The following is a 17,413-nucleotide window of genomic DNA, read 5'->3' as shown; positions in this document are numbered from 1 at the left end:
GCGGATCGCCGGTGGGGGCCATTGGTGTCCACCACTTTCTTCGTCATCTCCGTCTTTCCAACCGCCAACCACTGCTTTTTCTTGCTTACAATGTTCAATGATTAAATTTCTCTTCTGTTCTTCTGTTCTTGTTTTCTTGTTTTCTTGTTTTAACTTGAAATCTTCAACATGGAATTGTCAATTAATCGTAAGTTTATGTCGACGTCAATCGCTGTATAACATCCAAAACACCCCGATTAAGTATCTAGTATTTGCTGGGGTAATCATAAGTAAAACATGACAGGCAAAGAGAAACACCGAAAAGCAAGACCAATCCCAAAGGACAAGATAGGCAGACCAAGTACTATAAGCACAATGCCTATAAATAAAATCACCAGTGAGTAGGCGGATCCCGATACTTGTCCGGTTGGTCAACCGAAGTAGGGCCCATTGGATACGTATCAGACTTCCCACTGGGCAACATCCATCCAGGATGTAGCACATTGAAGATAGCCACCGAAACGACCATCATAGCCCCATCAAGTGCAATAAAGTACGGTTCGTGAGTGATGAGATAACCATCCCATCCCTGCACCAACTCGATCGTACGATAGATACTCCGAATATAGATACAGACGATGGAAAGCACCATCGCAGCGAACAGGGGAAGGACCGAGCCGTTCACCGACTGCAGCAGACGGTAGCGCATAGTGCGGTGGATGAAGTCGACCGCACAGACGGCGAAGATGGTGATCGAGAACAGTTGGAAGACGATGCCAGCGACCATGATATGCGTGCCAGGCGCGGTGTTGCCGTCGATCTTATCGGCTTGTTCGGCGGCCATGCCGCCGCCGACGGCTTGGACAACGAGCGAGATTATGTCGCAGGTGCAGAAGATCCAGAGGTACACGTTTGGCTTTATGAAGGAGGATTTGGGGCCAAGGAGTTGGATGAAGCGGCCTAGCAGGACGTAGATTCCCGCTGTGAAGAAGGTTGGGGCTGTGGGTTATTAGATTGGGTATGGATCGTTAATTGTGAAAAGGTAGCCCACCGATGATGAGGGTGCAGATTTGCATCAGGAAGGCAGTGTCGTTGTATGGGCATTTGGCGGACCAGGTACGACCGGCCCAGCCAATTACTTCGACTGTTGGTGTTTGTTAGTCTTGCGGGCAGTTAGGGTTTCATGTGTCACAGGCCTTACCCAGACATCCGACACTAAACACGCTTGCCCACCATTGGCGCTTCCAGGTGAATTGGACTATGTGGATGATCATCGAGAGACCGAAAAGTGTGCAGTAGGCAATTCCTGCTCCTAGTGAAGGGACATATCCATATGAGGTATCAACGCCTTCGATATAGGCAGGGCAGCCGTTTAGCAGTTGTAAACTGTCGGCCATGGCGAAGGAAGATGAGTGATTCTAAGAAAACCACGATGGGGGCAAATGGCGAGAAAATCCAAGCTAGCAGAAAATCCGTAGTATTTGATTAAATTGGAAGATGGACAGAGACTCGGGCGACTGAAAAGGAGATTAATAGACCACCCCCGTCTGTCCAAAATCGAAAGAATACTAAAAGAAGGTCTAAGTATCAGGTTTTAAAATTTATGCGGACAAGGTGAGTATAAATAAGAGTAAATATGGCTGAGCCCACTAGCCCCCCACCATCGGGAAAGACCTTTCAAGGCTAAAGCCACGGTCTCATGGATACATGTCCGCCATTCAAATAATCTAGCGGGGAGTATAAGACCCGCATCGGAGGAACAAATCCCGACATTTCAAGCTTGTCAATGTCCCATGTGCGATTTCCAGCGTCCAGAACGGGTTGATAAACGGGCCGGCCCCAGTTGGTATAGAAAGGGAAAAAATACACGTCCATAAGGTAGGACCCTACCGCACAAGATTGGCCACGGCAGTGGGGGCATCCCTAGCCTGTTAGATTGCATGAGCAACGTACTTTATATGCGTTCATACGTTATGGACCATTTGAATGGACCATGACATCAAAGCCAAGTCAGAAATTAAAAAAAGATTTGACGAGATCTGGTCGAAAATCGGGCCGAGCTACAACTTGCCTCGCAAGATCATCCATTTTGGGTTTAGCGGGGATATCGCCAAGTTCACATCAGCCCTGAAAGGCTCCATTCATCTCCGGTAAAACCGTTAGCAGACCAAACCGGGGCTTTAAAAAGAGGTCAAATGAGTCATGGATACTAGGCACTAAGCGGGGGATTTCGGTTTCCATGTCTCCGGCTGCTAACACGCAAGCATGGACTCCGTACTCCGCGATAAACATCGATTTGACATGTCTGCGGCTCACCTGGAAAAGACGTACTCCGTACGGAGTTCAAAATACTGCAATCTGATTCAAGAGTACACCGCTTCAAGATGAGAAACAATCTTAACCCTTGTCGGAATATCGGATAACAATCTAGGTCCACGGTTTCGGATGGCAGCGGAAGTGCATTTATGACGGAGAAAAAAAAAAATAAAAAAAAACACGAAGTCAAAGGATCCACATACCAAGGTCCTGCTTATTAATTTGATTAAAGTCTCAAGTTAACTATCCTACCTGAAAGTGTAGTCCTTCAAAATCAATAGACAGCTGGCAACGTTCATGGAAGTCCGATAGAACGGTCACAGAATCTCATACTTCGTATACGGGAATGCACAGAGCTGCTAAAGGGAGTGGAACCGATCTCTCTAGAGACAGTGGAGTCCCAACGAATCCCTCATAACTTTATAAAAGTACGGAGTAGTCCATTCATTCTCCATACGGCCAATTATTTCATCGAGAATGATTATCATCCAGTCAAGCATCCAAAGGTTTATCTTTCAGCTCTCACCTAAAAGAGAGTCTTGGCGGGATATCAACACAACGGAGGAATTCCAACTGGAGAGATGTGCCGTGCTGGGTAAGAGCGCCCCTCACACGACAACTCATGCACACATTAATCTGATGAGACACCCCCCCAAAAATAAAATTTGGTTAATAAAATTGGTTGGTGGAGCGGCCACCCTTATCGAAAGTATCAAAATGCTTAGAAAGAACGATAGCAGTCTCGTAGAAAGCGGGGGCCAGGTCCTCTGTGTGGACACGCGGGAGGCAAGGGTCTTCGTGGGGTATGTGAAAAATGATATTGATGAGCCCCTCTTTGTCAGATCTAAGAGATTGTACGAGGTACTACTGCCTGCATCGATGGATGCTCATCCCCTCACCATGCAGCATTGACCACACCCGCTTCCTACCGATTTCTACCTAGATACTCTCCAAACCCCTTGTCGACAACCATGGTATCAAGATTAACAGGACACAAGACAGATGTCACAGATGCCAGGCAGCTTCCAAGAGTGACCCTGATTTTGCTTAGCCCTGGAGCCCTGCAGGTATCCGCTGCGTGGTGTGGTGATTCGCGGAGTCGGGGGCAGTGCGGCGATCGAGTGCGACGAGGCCAAGTTTCGGCGCACGGATAGAATCTCACCGACTATAAATCCTTCGAGACTGCAGTTCTTGGCCCCGGCCCCGTACCTGCTTCGGAACAGTCGGCCTGGTCATCTGTTGATTTGCGTGAGTACTCTTAGCCCTAGGTGTGTCAATGCTGCAATGATGAATCCGGCGTAGGAGGGGCAATGGCTGATTCGAGCATATACCGACTGCCAGATGTTGATGATCATCGCGCCCCTGTGGGCTTTTTGTAGGCTGATGGGGAGGAGGGGGAGGAGGGTGGGTTTATGAGCGGATCCCAAGGTAGGGGACAGACCGCTTGGTGATCTTAGCCCAAACTATCTGTCTTATATGTTTAACGGGTTTCCACAACACAAGTTACAGGTAAACATGATCGATTGAGAGGCGCAAGTGAGAAGAAAGAAACGGCGAGATTTCATTTCATGGTAACATTTCATGAATGATCAATCTAAAATGACTGGAATTGCTTCAAGCAGAACTACTCAATATTCCAGAATGATTCGGTCGGTTTATGGAAGTTGTGGAACTGCGGTGTGTCATAAATGCCCTTCGGATCTAAGAGCGAAAGTCAGTAGTGCATGACAAATGGCAGATGGGATAGGGCCCTCACCGTCGCGGGTTTCCACAATGTACTTCCTCGTGTTGACAATATTCCCCTCAAGCTGAGCATTCAGCTCCTGCTGATAAATCCGGACCTTTTCATTTGCTTTGGCAGCACTACGAATAGCCTGCTGAGCGACGTGGAAACGCGAGACACGGTTGACAAGCATCATATCAAAAGGCGTGGTGGTGCTACCCTCTTCAATATAGCCTCCAACAGTGACGCGATCAAGACGAGGACGTCCAAAGAGCAAGCCTTGCAGCTCAGTTGGGTAGCCGTGGTAGTTGAAGTGAATGGGCTTATCAGGAGTGAAAAGTGTATCGAATGCCTCAGTGGACAGGGCATGCGGATGCACACCCTCATTCTCAAGAATCATCAAGTCCGTCACGTTAATGACGCAAACACGCAGCTCTGGTATAAGCTTACGCAGAAGGGCCGCTGCCGCAATTACTTCGAACATCACCTCAACACCTATACCGGCCAGTACGACATCCGGATTAACTCCGTCATCCGTGCTGCAGAACTTCCAGATCGATGCTCCTGCGCGGCAGTGGCTCTCGGCCTCTTTGGGGGTCAGATACACGGGTGTCGGCTGTTTTGAGCCCACCATTAGATTGATATAGTTCTTTGATTTTAAACAGTGGTGGATGGTTGCCAGGAAAGTGTTCGCATCCGGTGGCAAGTATACGCGAGCTGCAGTAGGCTTCAGTTTTAGTACAGAACCGATGAAGGATGGATTCTGGTGAGAGAAGCCGTTGTGTTCTTGGCGTGTCCAGGTGCTCGATTCGATGTAGTTCAGACTACTGACGCCGCAGTGCCAATTTGTTTCCAGTGCCTATACAGAGTATCCGGTGAGTGCAGAGTTAATATTAGCAAGGGAAAAAGGAAGCTGACCATCTTGATGAACTTGGCATACTGCACCATCATCGTGTGAATGATGCCGAGGAAGCTCTCATAGGATGGGAAAATGCCAATGCGGCCGGTCAAGGTATAACCCTGCATAAATCCTTGACACATGTGTTCGCTAAGGACTTCAATTACACGACCGCCACGGGCGTTGGCAAATTCGTCCCATTGGAAATTGCGGTTCGTGCCTTCGAACACCCCATCGAGTTTGTTACTTTCCAGCTCGTCCGGCGAGAACAGCCGGATGTTACTCGGGTTGTCCTTGAATGCCTGATTGATGAAGCTGCCAATCACTTTCATGGCACTTGCATTGGAGCCTTTCTCTGCGCAGAATGGCATCCAACCTGGCAACTTTGGTGCTGTATAACTGTTGTAGACTTCAATGCGCTGACCAAGCTTCTTTTTGTCTTCCGCGGGAATCACAGACTTGATCTCGTCAATTACATCACCGTTCGAAGTGAACAGCTCCTCCGGCTTATAACTTGAGAGCCATTCCTGTAGCAGACCCAACTCTTCCTTATCAGTCTTTGCTTTTGGCAATGGGACCTGGTGCGAATAGTACGAGCCCTCTATGAACTTGCCATGAAGCTCCTTGGGCCCCGACCAACCCTTGGAAGTACGCAGAATCAATAGCGGCCACCTAGGCTTCATAATCGGCTTCCCAGAACGAGCAGCCTTCTGAATCTTCTGGATTTCCTTGATGGCCCAGACCATAGAGAAGTGCAAATCCGCATCAATGTCGTTGATATTCTCCACAAAGCGAACCTGATACCCGTACCCACTGAAGAGAGCCAGAAGCTCTTTGTGGTCCATGCATCCAAAGATAGTGCGTTCGCTGATCTTGAATCCGTTCAAATGCAGAATTGGCAAAACCGCTCCGGACTCCTTTGGATCAAGATACTTGATTGCATGCCAGGACCTATATGCTATTAGCATTTTACATTGACAAGGGGGGAAAATCGACGAACGTAGCAGTTGGGCCACTTTCAGCTTCTCCGTCACCTACAATACAGGTCACTATCAGATCGGGGTTGTCCATAACGGCGCCAAAAGACACTGCTAGAGCGTATCCCAGTTCTCCGCCTTCATGGATAGCACCGGGGGTCTCGGCGTTGATGTGGCTGCGCATAACTGTTAACCAAGTAACTAAATAGCAAAGCGAGGTACTGACCTGGGAAGTCCAGCTGTTGTGCTAAAAGTCGAGATCAAATTGTGCAGGCCTTTACTATCTCGCGAATACTGGGGATAAAATCTCTCCAGCGAGCCTTCTAGCCATAGTGCAGCTAGTATTGCCGGTGCGCCATGTCCTGGGCCGACAACATACACCATGTCCAGGTCCATTGTGCGGATCAGGTAGTTCAAATGAGAGTAGACCAAAACTAGGCCCGGACATGTTCCCCAGTGTCCTGAGGTATGGCATCAGTCATGATGACCGAGCTGAGTACTTCGAGGACGCTACCTACCAAGTAGCCGAGGCTTAATGTGGTTAAACGTGAGCTCCGACTTCAAAAGGGTATTTTCTTGCAGAAATATCATAGCTAGCATAATTTTAGTCGCGCTGTTGGAATTTATAGCGTGTTATTGCGCTTACCTGCCGCAATGTAATAAGCCGCTCGGCGAAACTTGAGTAAGGCATCGCAGACCTTCTCATCTAGGTTCTCATGATCCAACTTCACGCTCAATTTCTCAAGATAGTCTGGCAGATGTGACGGCAGCGCTTGTGGATTTGGCTCGCTTATGACTTCCGGAGGCATGATGGATTTGATATTGTAGGTTCTTGGGTGGGTTGGCAGAAGCAAAAGAATGTTTAAAGACAAGTTCAAGGCAGGACAAGAAATAAAAAACGAAGCTTGAGAATGATAGTGAAATTGAAAGAGACAAGTAAATAAATGGGTGTCATCAAACAAGTCCGCATTGTTCTCCGTGTTGGCGACGTCACTCCACATCCTGACATCACCACGACGGTCTTGGAACAGCCAAGTTCAAGTTCAGCTTTTCAAAAAAAATTAATCACATCTTCCAAGGCATCTACTCAATTTCGTGGTATAGCTTGAAAATGCCCAAATCAATCCTTGCTGTTAACGCGGGTTCGTCTTCCGTCAAAATAACCTTCTATACCTTCAAGAATCCACCAAGAACCATTGCAGATGCGGCAATCCCTGGAATTACCGCACCCCCACCTACACTCAAGTACCAACAAGGAGACAAAAAGCACAAAGAGGAAATCAAAGAAAAACTCAGCACCCCCCAAGACGCATTCAAATACCTCTTGCAGCGCTGTTTCAGCGATCCCAATCTTTCTGAAGTCGCCAGTGTCGACGATCTAGAATACATCTGCCACCGAGTCGTCCACGGAGGAGACTACCGCGATGCAGTCGAAATCAATGACGAGACACTTGATCGCTTGAAAGGATTGGAAGATCTTGCACCTCTGTTAGTTCAACTATCTCGAGTCTTTACATATCCGGGATTTTATGCCTGGGTCGACTGTACACCTCTCGCTAACGTCAATCGATCAAAAGACACAACTTCTCCGCGCTGGAGATAGTTCGCCTGTGCAAAGCCGAGCTCCCCAAAGTCAGAAGCATCACCTTCTTCGACTCTGCTTTCCACCAGACAATCCCCGAAGCCGTGCGCACATATCCAATCAACCAGGAAACCGCGAAGGCGAATGGCCTGCGCAAGTATGGATTCCACGGAATCAGCTACTCGTTTATCCTGCGGTCTGTAGCACAATTTTTGAACAAACCGATCGAGAAGACAAATCTCATCGTCATGCATATCGGTAGCGGTGCCTCGATCTGTGCGATCAAGGACGGGAAGTCGGTGGATACATCGTGAGTCTCACGCGATGAATTTTATATCGCATCTCAATCTATCTTGAGTCGGGAATCGTGCTTACGCGGTAGCTAGAATGGGCCTCACTCCTTTGGCAGGATTACCCGGTGCAACACGTAGTGGAAGTATTGATCCATCGTGAGTTGAAATCGACTGGCCATCTCTGGCAATGCAGCAATGGCGAGCTGATACCTCGTGATCTAGATTGGTCTTCCACTATACCAACGAAGCAGGCAAGCTAAGCCCAGCCAGCACATCAGAAATGCACATCAGCACGGTATGAATGCTCATTGCAGAGGCTTAGTGCGTAAAGAAAAGAATTAACGATGAAAAAACTGACAAAACTCACCAACTCCAGGCAGAAGATATTCTCAACAAACAGTCAGGTTGGAAAGCCCTCACAGGAACAACCGACTTCTCCCAGATCGCGGTGGTGAACCCACCAAGCAAAGCACATAAACTTGCATTCGACATCGTTGTCGACCGCATTCAGGGATACATCGGCAGCTACTACGTTAAACTAGACGGTGAATTAGACGGTGTAGTCTTCGCCGGCGGCATCGGTGAGAAGAGCGCCTTGCTGAGACGGACACTGGTCGATAGATGCCAGTGTCTAGGTTTGGTAATTGATGATACGGCTAATGACAAGGGGCCTGGGGATGAGGAGACGGTCAAGGATATCTCTAAGGGTTCCGGCAAGGGGCCCCGGGTTTTAGTTTGTCAGACCAATGAACAGGTGTGTGGTTTCAAATATTGAGGACTATTGACCGTGACTGTAGCCTTGACCTCTCGTGGGGTTTAGGGTTTGATTTTGGGCTGCCATCTCTAGATACGTTGATTTACTGACTTTGTCTTCACTTGCAGTTTGAAATGGCATATCACTGTGCATGTTCACAGAGCTGATTTCTCATGCGCAGTGCCGAGCCATGTCTGTTTTTTTTTCCCCTTCGTTTGCTATTGGTAGTGACTATGTTGTATAGCACCTTCATTGGGGGCCGATGGAGGAGGTCGGGGAGCTGCACATGGTTAAATCACGACTCAAAATATTGATGAATGTCTTCTAAGGTTCTTCTACATTGTGCACCCCGTACATACTCAATCGAAGTATTCCAAATAACCGAAATTTAAACCCAAATTTACCAAGCCTGTGGCATGGTTGGCCCCGTCCTTCTCACACTTGCCACTGGGGAAGGAGATCATATGTGGCTAGGTTGACAGGTAGTCTCCGATGGGTCATTCTCAGCCCTGGATTGCAAAACCCGGTGATTGGGAGTCGGTAAGACTGTGGTCCCAAGTACTTGGTCACATTTTGCGCCTCATTTCAATGCAATGCATATACAACATATGCAATGCATGGTTTATCATTCCTGGTACGTGAGCTCTGCAACGGCAGTAGGTAGGGGGAAAAGAGAGGCATGAGGACACAGTCCCTGCATACCAGCACCAGCTTGGGTTACTTCGTTTGTGGATCGTGTACCCCATACTCTGTACAACCGAAGAATTAAATAATAAATAAACAAAAAACAAAAAACAAAAAACAAAAAACAAAAAACAAAAAACAAAAAACTAAAAACAAAAAACTAAAAACAAAAAGTGAAATGTAACCTAGATCAAGGGTGAATGTGACACATCCAGGTTGTCGGATTCGATAGCTTCGTGGGGAAGACTGTTCCCCGGTCCCCAAGGTTAGTCTGATTGTATGCAAGACACAGAAACTGGGTGATTGACGCGATCGATTCTGATCGCCTCGGGGAGGATCGAAGTCTCAACTGTGGTCCTGGTGGCTCTGATGATCTGCAGGCTAGCGGGCTCAGACAGCAAGTGCATTGCAAATTAGCGAAGTCAATGTACAAGCAAATGACGAGGCGTCTCAAGTGCAAGTGGCATCAATCTTTGCAATGTTATCCGGAGGATCAGACATTATCACATCAGATCATCATTGATGGCGTCCAAGGGCCAAGGTTGCATCGCAGCGATCAACACTGCAGAATGAGAATGTACTTTTGCGTCTTCTTTTTTTGGCTCAGCAGCGTGTCATACGGCTGCATATTGTATTCTGGTACATGTCCGCATGCCCGAATGTACAAATTGCAGAGAGTGTAACGCACTAAGTATGTAGGTACGATGTACTTGGCTCCACCAGAGACGTGATTGCCGTGCAGCAGTATCTCGGGGAACATTATCCGTCCACGCATCAAGTGGCCGCGGATCCCCCGACGAAAAGCCGAGCCAAATCGATGTGGGTCATGCTCGGATCAGTCATAATCTCCCCATTCATGCGTCATGTCGTGACATCTAAAATAGGTACCCGAAGTCAGGGGTTGACCCGGCAGAAAAGAAATGAGTCGATCGAACCCGACAGACTGGTGCTGGAGCCGTGGAGCTGTCGGCGATCGTCAAATATGTCTCTTCTCTGAGCGTTAATCAGGCAATCGGGCCACGATGTGGATTTGGGCCTGTCACTCAGGATCCAGAGAGTCAGTCCATCAGAGTCCAGAAAGGTCTAGAGGCCTAGGCCACCTTTTTTTTTTCCCACCTTCTCTGTTCGGCTGTGAGCTGCCGCTATGTCTCGGGAGCCAAAGGAAGTCCGGAGATTTCTTGGTGGAGTGCACATCAAATGATTTACAAACAAAAAGGAGAAGCTAAGAAGTGAGGCGGCTGAAAAAGCGTTTGTCTCGGGACGGGGAAAGCGGTTCCAATTCCAATTGAGTTGACTCTAAATTTGATTTTGATTTCTTCTCTCTTCTTCTATTCAACCCCATTTGACCCCATTTGACTTTAACTAGCGGAGTACAGGCGGAATACCGAGTGTGGATATTAACTAACTACAGCCCGTCATCACCATCGACTATGGAGTATACATGGAGCACAGAGTACGGAGCAGTGCTTCTAGAATTTTCCAAATATGGAGCCGTCTTTTGAGGGAATCGGAAAAGTGAACTAAGATCGCCCGGCTTTACATCCGCGGAGTCTTAGTGCGCCATTTCCCCTGTTCCTAGTGACATGTAGATTGCTAAGAGACAAGTCCAACTCCGCCACAGGGCACACACACCAGAGAAAAGAAAAAGCAAGTTCCAAAAAGGAAACAAGGTCGCGTATATCCCAATTTTAGGAGCGTTGACACATCCACATCGCCTGTCAGATGAACAAAGAGGCCGGGCTCGATGCATCCGGACTAGGAACCCCCTGCTTCCTCTCGATGCGCTGCACGGCAAATCCTAAAGTCAATGCGGGTGGTGATCCGCAACCGTTTTTTCGATATCTTGACGCCACAGTCAAGCGGGTAGTTGCGATTTACTACAAAGGAATCCGTTGAGAGACCAGAAAAAAAAATTAATAATGAAAGGATGAACTGTATCCATGGTTCCAGTCTCGGGAAGACTAAGACATTCCGGAAACGATGGAAGCCGGTTCATGCAATCGCTAACCTTGTTTTTTGAACTAATGCAGGCTCTAGACTTTATCTCAGTTTACGGAGTATCTAGAATATCTACTTCGTTCTCCGTATGAACCACCATATTGGGCCATGCATGATCCAGAATGCGTTGGGCTTAGATAGCATTCCCCCAAGTGAAAAGGGGGAGGCAATAAAACAGAAATTGGGGCCATCAAGGTTGACTATATGATGGAATGGAGTGGTAGATGGAGTGGATGGAGTTGATGGAGACTGAAATGGAGAGACTCTTGGTTTTCTCCCGTTTCTAGCGCCATTCTAGCCGTATTTGAGACAGTTTCCGTACGATAACAGTTCCACTATAGGAAGCTCGTCTCCATTGTCAAATCCTCGGGCTTTTTTTCACATTATTTCTTACGTTCTAGGTCGGAATACTCAGACGTTAGGAGGAAAAAAAACCAGAGTAAGCTTTTAACCTCTTTTTTAAAAGAAAAAAAAAAGAGTTGGTCCACAGTGGATGATCAGTGCGGGAGAAGCACGAAGAAAGTTTTCCCCTATCTTGAACATGGGAAAATGCAAGTTGAGGAAGGCAGAGTCAGAAGTTCGAAAGGAAGGCATGAGAGAATGTCTTGTTTCAATTATGAGAATAGTGTGACAGAGCAAGCCACAGTACTAGGATGTCGAGGTGAGATCGATCTTTTCCGTCGCATGGTCATTTTACGAGCCTTGAATCTCTTAACGGTAGGCTGCAATCTACTGTACGGTAGATCGTCCAGCCCCCGATTTCCACGAGGGAGACTCAGATTCAGTGTTGGCGGGAGAAAAGTTTCCTCCTTTTTGGTATGGGGTGGGCACGGGGCTGAAACACGCCTACGAATCCCTTTCATAAGCTTGGAAGCTCGTAATATGAATCGTGTCACAGATGGGAGAGTAGTGCCATTTGGTGAAATGTTTCCAGATGCCAGCTCTGGTGTGGCAAATATGAAAGCTGACGCAGATACCCTTAATTACCTTGTAGACAGTCCAAATTATGGGGGTGGGGCTTCCTTTCAAAATGGAATGTTTCTAGACGTTGTGTACGGAGTGTACATCTGCGGGCACCAAGGTTCTTTATTGTCTTTACCCAGCTTCCCGGGAAAGAAAAAGAAAGGCTAGAAGGTGAAAAGAATGTTCATACGTAATCGAGACGGGATTTTGCTTTAGGGCTCCGTAATAATCCCCTTTGTGTAGTGTATCTCCACCCCCCTATGTTGGAGCCCATTGTAAAAGATAATCCTCTATTTATTTTTTTTAAACCCCCCCCCCCCCCCCCATCTTAATCGGTGCATAGAGAATCATCAGACAAAGTCGATGGCAATGAAGTTGAAAATTGCGATATGTTAAATTGGCTTCCGATGTGTCTCGTGTCTGGTGAATTGTAAATTGTAGGCGAATTTACGGGGATTGATTCAAAGACTTCCGAGACCAGATTCGAGGTTTGCGACTGGTCTTAATGGGAGTATTGCACGGGAAACCGCGTGAAGGCCCGTTGGCTTTAATTAATAGCCGAAATACCTTAGAGTGTCTGGTTGAGTTGGCTAGGAGATTATTTACCTAAGCATCATATGTCAAAATCACCCTTGGCCATTAGGGTTGTGAGTATCTCGCTTCTTTGGGTTTAACACTGTTGTAGGAAACTGAACTAAGCAACCCGATGGAGACCGACCACGCGAGAAATTCAAAAGAAATTCAAAAGAAAAAAAAAGTACGATGTTCTGAGGGATCCGTTTCTCGTTCCTGCGGCTGTTTTTCCCTTTCTTTTTTTTGGGGGGCTCCACTTATGCACAAAGGCTGCCCGGAGATTTGGTTCCTAGCTTTATAGTGGAGAGCTTCTACGGCTAGTTGATACATATTTTGGACTTTTGGCCCTGACAGTGATGAAGACATAGGTTAGATGTATCTCAGATATTCTTGTGATAAATCAGAGGGTACCTTTTCAGTTATTTTCTTATAACGTTAATTGGCTAAAAACCAACTAAATTGGTAAGCCTATACAGTAGAAACGTTGGAGAAGAAAGGGGGGAACATTTCGCGTTCTTGTTCCCCGGGACCAGGGACGGGAGAGCCGCTGTGCTAAACAAAGAAAATACCAAAAAACAGAAGCCAAAAATCAATGTTTTTTTTTAAAAAAAAATGGGTTTTTTTTTTTAAAAAGATATTGTATAATTGGGATTTTTTGATTTGATTTTCAGTCCTTTTTAATTGATTTTCTAAAACGATAAATTCAAAAAATTTCCAAAAATCCAATGCTAAGAAAAAACCGTCTATATCAACGCAAATCCCCCCTTCCTATTTTCCTTTGAACATACTTGATAACTCTTTCTACACATCCACCCCCTACCGCCCTCCTTTCCTCTCCCTTCTCCCTTGCGATACGTCGATTAGAACTTTGTCCGGATCGACCGGGGCCAGTTCCGGAGCACTTCCTCCTTAGCTCCCTTGCCGTCTTAAACCTCATATCCCTTCTGCCCGTTTTCTTGGTTCGGATCGCGATTTTTATGGACTCGCTGCAGCCACCCTGGCGCATATCATTTTGAGAATTCGATTTTATTCTTGATTCCTACCACTCATAAAAAGCAACGAGCTGCGACCTATCCACCATTTTGCTTTCCCCCAAGAGATTTCATTCTCATTTGTTGGGCCCATTTCGTCACATTCCTGCCCTACGATTCTGTTGGATACCGCATCGTCCTAGTGGTGATTCTACAAAAGGACCAACTTTTCCGATCCCGTCTGCATTTGCATCTATTGCCCCGCCGGGTTTTTTTTTTGTCTCGACCTGATTTTTTTTTCTCAAAAAATTTTGATTTCCGCGGGTGGTTGGATCGGGACTCCGTTTGTCTATTTGTTTCCCAAGTCCATATAAGATCCTGGCTTCGACATCCCCTTTACTTGGTAAGTCTCCCACCATTTCATTCCTCGCCCTGCCAATTGGCGCATTCGCAAAGGACTCGCCTATTTCTATCATACAATCGTTCGACTTTCAACATCTAACCATGACTTCTTCCGCAGACCTTAATATGATCCTTCGGGACCTATCTGCTTTCAACATGGGAAGAGGAGCTTACGACACAACTGGAGTGAAGAAGCCCGGCGTTCCTCCTCCACCACCGAAATAAACCCATTCGGAAACAACCTCGTCATACTCAACATTGCTTTCTACACCAATCGGTCTTGTTCCGTATGGTCTGGCGCCCAACAGTGGCTGGAGTTTTTGACCCACATGCGTTGTGGAGTTTTACCTGATTTTGGTAAGACTTGCCAACACTGAGCCCACCTTCGGGCATCAAAGCTAACTGGATTAGTTAGATATCTGTAGCAATATCTCTTTTTTTTCGTTGTCCTAATCACGGGCCACACGTTGTTTTTCTTGCCTATTCGCCACAGGCATCGCGCGACATTATACCCTTTTTAATTTGGCTCGACATTTTGCCTCTTTCTTTTCGGATACCAAGCGATGATGCTTTTTTTCTTCTCGACCTCTCATCTGTCGTCTTCACACATGCGCCTTATCCTTATTCTTTGGGCCTCAAAACCCTATTCCGCCCCACCTCACGTTCTACTTCATCTCTGACACGACTCGACACCACGGTCACCATCCCAAAAAGTGCCTTTGTGATTATTTTGATTTTGATTTTTTTTTCCTTTGTCTTTTGTCTTTGTTTCTCATCATCTACCGGCGTTTTGGTATAGACGGGACGGAATATTGATTGGGATGGGCTGATACCAAAATCTAGAGCCTCGACCTCATGGTCAATAGCATGCTTTGATTGCTTTTCTTGTTTTACTATTGGATGGGCACTGCTCCTGCGTTTATTTGTATGAGCATTTGTACTATTAACTCTGACGTTGATTTCTGTATTATATCTTTACGCACCAATCTCATAATTATCAACGCCTGTGAAATTGCTTTTTCTACTCTACATTCTACATCCAACTAGTTCGTTTCACTATCGAAGGCTTCACGTACATATATAGATGTGTTTTGTATCCCCAAGTTTGCAAACTCGTATCTGTCTCAGGTCGTACTCTGCTTCTACCTGACCGACCGCGGTTGCGCTAGCATCGGGCAGATTTGCTTGTCGACTAAAGCCGAGATAGGAACAACAGCCCGAATTTTGATGCGGGCCTAGCTGTTGCATCGGCTAATGTCTCCCGAGTCTGACTAGGGTCCTTCCTAACTGGAGCCCGACATCATCTTGCAGGCCAGTCGGGCACTAGCCCAATCTGTGACAGTTGTCAAGGTCCCAGGAACATGTTTGTCCCGCGGTAGCCTACCTCTTATCAAGTCTTAGTACGTGTCTTTAGGTCACTCTTTCCGAGTCTTCATATCCCGACAGCCATGTCCATGTTATCTGCATGCCATCGGTACTGTGTATCCAATGATGTGAGATCAGCAATGCGGGAGATGATCCTGGAACATCCAACGTAGCTCTTGTGTTAGTCCCTTTAAATAGATACAGGAATTAAAATGAAGTCTAAATAGAAGTATGAGCAATGCATTTGAAATGCAAACATGCCAAGTATGTTGGTTGTTTACTACAAACTTAGACAGGCCTCCCGTGACTGGTCTCTGTCAACCACGCTAATCCCAATCGAGGCACCCGTCATCATCCACCTCCGCCTCTCTCCAACTTCAGGATCAATCGTTCTTGTCTCAGTAACGGCTATACTACACTTTGCATTCCCATACCTCAACAAGGATTGAATTACTTTACCAATACGAGCGCAAGAGCAGTGACTCGTTTCCCAGCTCCTGTCTTACCTCTAGGCAGCCCCATTTCCCGAACTGTAGACACCAGCTGTATCAACCTGCCACCTCATCCGATCGCCTGATCGCTGATTGATCGAAGAAGAATAACCCACAGAAGGCCAGTTTGTGGCTACTTTGATCTCACTGTTGTTTCGTTGTCTCAGCCATGTCCGAATCAGCTAGCACAAACGCCACGAAGCCGAGTAGCAGTGTCAAGCTTGTACTGCTCGGAGAGGCCGCAGTGGGCAAGGTATTACTCCTCCATTCATCATGTTACACCATTATCAACAACTAACCACCTCTTTGTTCCGCTTCTAGTCATCGCTTGTCCTCCGCTTCGTCAACAATGATTTCCAGGAGAACAAGGAACCAACCATTGGCGGTAAGATTCCCCCATGGATTTAGCCCCCACAAGATACGAGGCACTGTCCCTGGCAGAGGATATATTATTTGGAGAACCCAGGGGCAGTATATTGTGTCTAAAATTGAGTCGTGCCCCCACAAACGGGCCACCCTAGCCCCTCAAATGGTACTTTACACTAGGATAATCAACTAACGTCAACTTTCCAGCCGCATTTCTGACGCAAAAATGTTCCCTCCCTACGCGCACGATCAAGTTCGAAATCTGGGATACTGCCGGCCAAGAGCGGTTCGCTTCGCTCGCCCCAATGTACTACCGCAACGCGCAAGCGGCGCTTGTTGTCTACGACGTTACGAAACCTTCTTCGCTGACAAAAGCCAAGCACTGGGTCGCCGAGCTGCAGCGCCAAGCGAGCCCAGGAATTGTCATTGCCCTTGTCGGTAACAAGCTGGACTTGACCAATGATGGCGGTGATGTTTCCGAGGCCGCTGGCGCTGCACAGAGCGAGTCTGAATCAGTGCAGGATGGTGGCGAAGGCGCCAATGAACAAGATGAGGTGCAGGATGCTGTATCCGGTGATGCCCGCAAGGTATCGACACGGGAGGCCACCGGCTATGCGGAGGAGGAGGGTCTTTTGTTCTTCGAGACTAGCGCCAAGACCGGAACCAATGTTGTGGATGTCTTCACGGCAATTGCCAATGCCATTCCCGAGAGCAGTCTGAAGACTGGCCGTGGTACCGGCGCGGGAACTGGCCAGACCTCGTTGAGTAATCGGGCAGCAGAAGACGCACGGGTTAACCTGGGTGATCGGAACACTGCTACGGCTAAGGAGGGCTGTGCTTGCTGATTTGGGTCATTTTTTTGGCAGATGTTCTTGCAATTATGTCTATGGATACAGGCGTCCCCCTTGCTTTTTTTTCAGTTCGTGCTTGTTCCGGTTCCAATGGAGGCTCCGTGTGCTCTTATAGCCCACAGTGTGCTATTTCCCGAGAAACACCTCGTTTCAACAATGTGATTAGATTGTAAATGTGTTGAAAATTGGCATCAGCAAGCAAAATTGGTTTCTGTACCTACATAATC

General features: G+C 47.2%; 4 protein-coding genes across 4 annotated transcripts; 2 read left to right on the top strand and 2 right to left on the bottom strand.

Moving 5' to 3' along the window:
* Positions 1 to 370: 370 nt before the first annotated feature.
* Pdw03_3965 (RTA1 like protein) lies at positions 371 to 1,376 on the bottom strand (the record flags this gene model as incomplete). The annotated part of the gene is made up of 3 exons (XM_014676153.1): positions 371 to 978; positions 1,031 to 1,123; positions 1,181 to 1,376. The coding sequence occupies 3 exons, from the start codon at positions 1,374 to 1,376 to the stop codon at positions 371 to 373; spliced, it is 897 nt and encodes a 298-aa protein (XP_014531639.1).
* A 2,543-nt stretch (positions 1,377 to 3,919) lies between these two features.
* On the bottom strand, positions 3,920 to 6,702 carry Pdw03_3964 (Phosphoketolase, putative; the record flags this gene model as incomplete). Its single annotated transcript, XM_014676155.1, has 7 exons — positions 3,920 to 3,996; positions 4,052 to 4,877; positions 4,937 to 5,867; positions 5,917 to 6,069; positions 6,120 to 6,354; positions 6,412 to 6,486; positions 6,540 to 6,702. The coding sequence occupies 7 exons, from the start codon at positions 6,700 to 6,702 to the stop codon at positions 3,920 to 3,922; spliced, it is 2,460 nt and encodes an 819-aa protein (XP_014531641.1).
* A 302-nt stretch (positions 6,703 to 7,004) lies between these two features.
* Pdw03_3963 (Acetate/butyrate kinase) lies at positions 7,005 to 8,689 on the top strand (the record flags this gene model as incomplete). Its single annotated transcript, XM_066100638.1, has 6 exons — positions 7,005 to 7,381; positions 7,471 to 7,785; positions 7,862 to 7,924; positions 7,991 to 8,063; positions 8,145 to 8,522; positions 8,651 to 8,689. 6 exons carry the CDS (start codon positions 7,005 to 7,007, stop codon positions 8,687 to 8,689), a joined length of 1,245 nt encoding a protein of 414 aa, XP_065956038.1.
* Positions 8,690 to 16,138: 7,449 nt separating this feature from the next.
* On the top strand, positions 16,139 to 17,180 carry Pdw03_3962 (Ras small GTPase, Ras type; the record flags this gene model as incomplete). The annotated part of the gene is made up of 3 exons (XM_014676158.1): positions 16,139 to 16,222; positions 16,291 to 16,354; positions 16,543 to 17,180. 3 exons carry the CDS (start codon positions 16,139 to 16,141, stop codon positions 17,178 to 17,180), a joined length of 786 nt encoding a protein of 261 aa, XP_014531644.1.
* Between the last annotated feature and the right edge of the window lie 233 nt (positions 17,181 to 17,413).

This window comes from Penicillium digitatum, chromosome 1 (assembly GCF_016767815.1).
Source record: "Penicillium digitatum chromosome 1, complete sequence".
In the NCBI taxonomy this organism is placed as follows: Eukaryota; Fungi; Ascomycota; class Eurotiomycetes; order Eurotiales; family Aspergillaceae; genus Penicillium; species Penicillium digitatum.
The sequence above is the reverse complement of the archived record's forward strand: the minus strand, read 5'-3'. Positions and strand labels throughout refer to the sequence as shown.